The sequence below is a fragment of the Vicia villosa genome, linkage group LG2 (genome assembly GCF_029867415.1).
Source record: "Vicia villosa cultivar HV-30 ecotype Madison, WI linkage group LG2, Vvil1.0, whole genome shotgun sequence".
NCBI classification, from domain to species: domain Eukaryota; kingdom Viridiplantae; phylum Streptophyta; class Magnoliopsida; order Fabales; family Fabaceae; genus Vicia; species Vicia villosa.
The window spans coordinates 121,009,943-121,016,507 of record NC_081181.1 but is presented as its reverse complement, the minus strand read 5'-3'; the positions used below and the strand labels follow the sequence as shown (position 1 = coordinate 121,016,507).

The 6,565-nt window shown below is 32.6% G+C and overlaps 1 protein-coding gene across 1 annotated transcript; it reads left to right on the top strand.

Annotated features, from left to right (window-relative positions):
* The first annotated feature begins 5,813 nt into the window (after positions 1-5,813).
* Positions 5,814-6,344, top strand: LOC131649900 (uncharacterized). The gene has a single exon (XM_058919640.1). It carries the CDS (start codon positions 5,814-5,816, stop codon positions 6,342-6,344), a length of 531 nt encoding a protein of 176 aa, XP_058775623.1.
* Positions 6,345-6,565: the final 221 nt, after the last annotated feature.

Below are 6,565 nucleotides of genomic sequence, written 5' to 3'. Positions count from 1 at the left end.
GATTTTGTAATCAATTTAAAAGGTGTAATTTTTTGTATTAAATACATAAAATATATTCCTATTTATTTGAACATTGGAACAACTATATTTATAACTAGGGGTGGGAATAGGCCAGGCCGGCCTATAAGGGCCTATAGCCTAGCCTACTTAAGGCCAGGCCAGGCCAGGCATATTTGATAAAAAGGCCAGGCTTGGGCTTTTTTAAAAGCCTATTTAATAAAATAGGCCAGGCCTATGCTAGTAAAAAAGCCTATAAAGCCTTGTACGCCGGCCTATATTTTCATATATATTAAAATTAGTCTAAATAGGTTGGCCTATATATGCATATATATATTAGAAAAGTGTTAAATAGATTGGTCTATATATGCATATATATTAGAAAAAAATGTTAAATAGGTCGGTCTAAATGTTCATATATATGCGACCTATAAGGCTTCTTAAGTAATATGAATTAATTGACAACATTAATAAGAAAAAGGCTTTTAAATAGGCTTTCAGGTCAGGCCAGGCTTTTAAAAAGGCCAGACCAGGCTGAAAAAATGAGCCTATAGTAGGCCATAGGCCAGGCTCAGGCCTTGTAAGTTTATCGTAGGCCAGGCTCAGGCATTATAAAGCCTAGCCTAGCCTAGCCTATTCCCACCCCTATTTGTAACAATAATTATTTCATTCCTATAATTATAACAATATTCAATAAAATAAAAAATCTAATACGACATTATCAATTTTCAGGTACTTTAGTTTTTATATATTATAATAGATAATAGATTGTATGACAGTACCCGTAAGGATACTTTTTAAATAAATTCATAAAATCACTTTTAATTATGATTCTTTTTAATTATTATTATTATATCAATAAGTTCATATTTGTCATATCATCTTACATTTTTATTGTAGTTTAAAAGTATTCGTAATTATATTTAATATATTAGATATATTTTAAAAAGAGTATCACAAATAAATAAAATATATGGATATAATTATTGTATATTATTTTTTTACATTTTATTTAATAAGATGGAATTTACTGTTGATGCGCGGTAAAGTTTATATGTCCTAATTAAATTGGATAATAATTAATGAGAAAGAAATAATTTACTTTAAGTATGTCTTTCCATTTAAGAAATAATAAGTTATGATTTGATATATTTTAATGTTTAAACAAATACATACAAAAATAAAATCGTGTGTAGGTTACCATTGAAAGTTAGTTTATTTTTTTAGTAAATAAATTAGCTCAATAATTAATAATAATAACTAATAATAATTACTAAAATTAAGAAAGAAAGATATTAAATTTTGAACATTATTATTTTATGTTCTAATTTGTTGGAATTTTGAACAGCTGACGGTTGGTTTGAGAAGTTTAATGGGTAATATTATGTAATTAATAATTATGGTATAAATATATTTGGTATAATGTTAAGTTAAAGTGAAAAAAAACGTAATGATGATAATATTCAAGTAATTAAATATATTATGTACAATGAAGTATTATTGGGAAACAATTATTGTAACTTCCAATACCAACTAATTAAAAGAAAGAGATACGTGTTTAAAGATCATATATTTGAAAAATGGTCCATTCAAGCATATGTGTGCACCTCTCACATAAAAGAAGGATGATCCATTCAAGCATATGTGTGCACCTCTCACATAAAAGAAGGATGATCCTTTCAATTTTCTTTATTTTTTTGGGTTGTGGAGGAATTGATTTTTTCAAACGCATAGAAAACGTATCCATTCAATGATTAAATAAATTTTAGGGTTTAACCATTTAACGTGTAGATTTGAATTTGAAGCCAAAAAATAATGAATTAGGAAAAATAAATAATCAACAAAAAAATTAGAGTCTGAGTTTCAGTTCATTTATCAAAAGGCTTTTAATGGAATTTCCAAGTACTATTACTTTTATATATTAATAATAGATTAATTGCATTGAGCAACGAAAAATTGATTTTATGTTGAAAAGTTAAAAACATGAGTTTTAATAGCTATGATAATTAAATAGTCATTTACCCGTGTATGTTTGTGCCATTAGCCTTTAACTTCATGAATTATTGACATATTTTAAACATAATTTTAAAAATTATATATAAATCCACTTATATAACTTTAGGATGATAAAAACACGTAAATGAAATTTATTTCATTTTTAACTCCTAAGAATTGTTTTGATGATATGCATTAATAATAATAATAATAATAATAGTAATCAATAAATATTATTTAATTTTATAATAATGGTGTTTGATTTTGTAATCAATTTAAAAGGTGTAATTTTTTGTATTAAATACATAAAATATATTCCTATTTATTTGAACATTGAAACAACTATATTTATAACAATAATTATTTCATTCCTATAATTATAACAATATTCAATAAAATAAAAAATCTAATACGGCATTATCAATTTTCAGGTACTTTAGTTTTTATATATTATAATAGATAATAGATTGTATGACAGTACCCGTCAGGATACTTTTTAAATAAATTCATAAAATCACTTTTAATTATGATTCTTTTTAATTATTATTTTTATATCAATAAGTTCATATTTGTCATATCATCTTACATTTTTATTGTAGTTTAAAAGTATTCGTAATTATAGTTAATATATTAGATATATTTTAAAAAGAGTATCACAAATAAATAAAATATATGGATATAATTATTTTATATTATTTTTTTACATTTTATTTAATAAGATGGAATTTACTATTGATGCGCGGTAAAGTTTATATGTACTCTGCAGAGTTAGCTCTTGAGAAGTGTGATGAGGGCAAAACTTTACCTGAGGAAAAAGAGAGTACTCATGACCAGACTGAGAAGGGAGCTGAAGATGCTACTTGGATAGAGGCCAGGTCGACAATCAAAGATAGAGGTAAAAGAATTCTGACTAGTTGTAGCTCTGATATTGCATGTGCTAATGGTTTTGAGGCATTAGGGGTTTTGAATGACCTCATAATGACCTTAGATAGAGGCCCATGTTAGTGTCATGGAATGTGAGGGGACTCAATAAGTCAGGCAAACTTAAAGAGATTAGTTCCCGTCTCAATTTGCTTAAGCCTGACATTGTGATTTTAATTGAAACTCGTGTTAAGAGGGATAAAGCCAAAAATATTAGAGATAAGCTCCATGTTCATGAGTGCTATGTGGACAATTACCATTACCACGACAATGGTAGAATATGGATTTCTTGGAATGATAGTGCTATAGATATGTAAGTAGTCAATAGCTCTGATCAATATATTCACTGTGGGATTTTTGATACTAATGGAACATTCCTTTATTGGCTCACTGCCATATATGGGAAGAACCAACTTGAGCAGAGGAAATTACTGTGGAAGACTATCACAAATATTCAACCTAGTAGCCATGATCCCTGGTGCCTCATGGGAGATTTTAACAATGTTTTGAAGGCTCATGATAGAATAGGGGGCAGATTAGTTACTGATTCAGAATTTATAGACCTTTGGGATATGATGACTGCTGCTGGTCTTTCTGAAATGGATGGTTGTGGGGACTATTATACTTGGTGCAATAGACACACTAATGATACTATCTATTCTAGGATAGATAGGCTCATTGGCAATGTGGAATGGTTCAAGAAGTACAATGAGTGGACTTTGAGAATCCTGGCCCCTAATGTCTCAGATCATGCCCTGCTCCATGTGGTCAATGACACTCAGAATATAGCTAAGAAGAGAAGGTTCAAATTCTATAACTGTTTGACTGATATTGCAGGCTATGAAGAGACTGTGCAGAAAAGCTGGATAGAACCCTTGACTGGCAATCCTATGTACATTCTGTGGAGCAAATTGCAGAGACTCAAGCCTAGTCTTATGAAACTTGGTAACAGTATCTCTAACATGAAGCAGAATTTAGTGATTGCTAGGAGAGACCTGGAACTGGCCCAGTCAGAATTAAGCATGAATAAGATGGATAAGAATGCCCTATGCAGAGTTAAACAATGCACTGAAGAACTGATCAGGCTGCAGGAAATAGAAGACAAGATTTTATTACAGAAATCCAAAATCACTTGGCTCAGGTTGAGTGATGAGAACAATGCTTATTTTCATGCTACTGTGAAGGCCAAACACAAAAAGCAGTGCATCAAGATGCTTAAGAAAGAAGATGGGAGCTATGCCACTGATCATGAGGATATCAAAGATGAGGTAATGCAGTTCTATACTAAGCTCATGGGGACTAGAGCTGGTAGGCTGAAAATGATAGATGTTGAGGCTATGAGATATGGGAAACAGTTTACACCTGAACAAGGAGCAATCCTGACTAGGGATGTTACTGAAGATGAAATATGGAAAGTCTTGCAGGGTATAGGTGACAACAAAGCTCCAGGCCTCGATGGCTATGGAGCAAAATTCTTCAAAACAAGCTGGAGTATTGTCAAGGATGATGTGGTTGCTGCTGTGAAATACTTCTTTACTAGAGGTAAACTTTTTAGAGCCTTCAATAGTACAGTGGTTACATTAATCCCTAAGCATGATCAGGCCAATGAGGTTAGGGATTTTAGACCAATTGCTGGATGCACTACTGGGTATAAAATCATGTCAAAAATCCTAACAAATAGGCTTGGAAGCCTGTTGCATGAAGTTATACACCATAGCCAAGCTGCATTTTTGAAGGGACAACTAATCCATAACCACATATTACTAGCCTTTGAACTGATGAAAGGTTATAACAGGAGAGGAGGCCCCCCTAGATGCATGCTTCAGATAGACTTGCAAAAAGCCTATGACATGGTTGACTGGTCCTCTCTGCAAACTATCATGGATGAACTGGGAATACCAGGAAAGTTCATCAATTGGATCATGCTTGGCACTGCTTTTGTCACTTACAGGTTCAAGGTTAATGGAGATTTCACTGAAATAGTGGAAGCAAAGAGAGGCATTAGACAGGGTGATCCTATCTCCCCTCTTTTGTTTGTTATCATGATGGAATACCTTAATAGAGTGTTGGCCAAGATGTCTAAAAATTCTCACTTTAAATACCACAGTAAGTGCAACAAGCTGAATATCACACACCTCTCGTTTGCTGATGATGTCCTATTGTTTTGTAGAGGAGATCAATCCATTGACATTATGCTTGAGGCTTTTAATTCTTTCTCTGAATCCACAGACCTTATTATGAATCCTAAGAAGTGTAAAGCTTTCTTTTGTGGAATGGATACTGAAGTGAAACAGGATATTCTTCTCCATACAGGTTTCATTGAAGGGCAATTCCCGATAAGGTACCTTGGTATTCCGTTGGCTAGCAAGAGACTTAACATTCACCACTACCTACCACTTATTGATAGAATCGTGAGTCGTATTCGGCATTGGACTGCAAACCTTCTCAGTATTGCAGGCAGAATACAGTTGGTCAAGAGTGTGGTGGTGGCCATAACACAATATTGGATGCATTGCCTTCCATTACCTAAAGCTGTCCTCAAAAAGATTGATTCTATTTGTAGAACTTTTATTTGGTCTGGTAAAGCAACTCAAGGCAAGAAGAGCCCTGTAGCTTGGAAACAGGTTTGTAAACCACTGAAAGCTGGAGGGCTGAACATTCTCAATCTTCACACTTGGAATTCTGTGGCAATGCTTAAGAACCTATGGGCCATTTGCATGAAAGGGGATAACCTATGGGTGAAATGGGTGCATACCTATTTTTTGAAGGGCAGAGATCCCATGATTGATTTGCAGGCTACAAACTGTACCTGGATTCTGAAGCATATTCTTGAAAGTAAAGCTGAAGTACATAAGATTCTGGTTACCTGGAACTAGATGATAAATCAGGGGTCCTTCCATATGACTAAGGGGTATAAAGCTATTATAGGCGAGTCTAATGCAGTGGATTGGTACCATATGCTGTGCCACAGTATCGCTAGACCTCGAGCCAAGATGATCCTTTGGCTGGCCATTCAGGATAGACTTCCAACAAAATATAAACTATACAAGCTTGGTATGATTCAGCACCAACGATGTGAGCTTTGTGATGGAGAAGATGAGAGCCTTGATCATCTTCTGTTTCGGTGTCCCCAAACTGTGAGAATATGGAATGATTTATTGCATTGGTTGGATATTAAAGATACCTATAGTTTGAACTTTGATTGGATGAAGAAGATAACTAAAGGCAAAGGTATAAAGAGGAGTATCCTGAAAGCTGTGAGTACTGAGGTAGTTTCCAGCATATGGATGTATAGAAACCACAAAACATTTGGCAATATGGGTCTATATAGCAACACTGATAGTATCATCACACATATACAAGATATTATAGTTTATAGAGGGTGGATGAAATCCACCTATAGAAAACACATAGCTAATCTCATTATGTAATTAGGCCTCATTTATGTGGCTTTAGGCCATGCTTGTATTTGTCCCTTTGAAATAATACCATCTTTTATTTCAAAAAAAAAAAGTTTATATGTACTAATTAAATTGGATAATAATTAATGAGAAAGAAATAATTTACTTTAAGTATGTCTTTCCATTTATAAAAAAATAAGTTATGATTTGATATATTTTAATGTTTAAACAAATACATACAAAAATAAAAT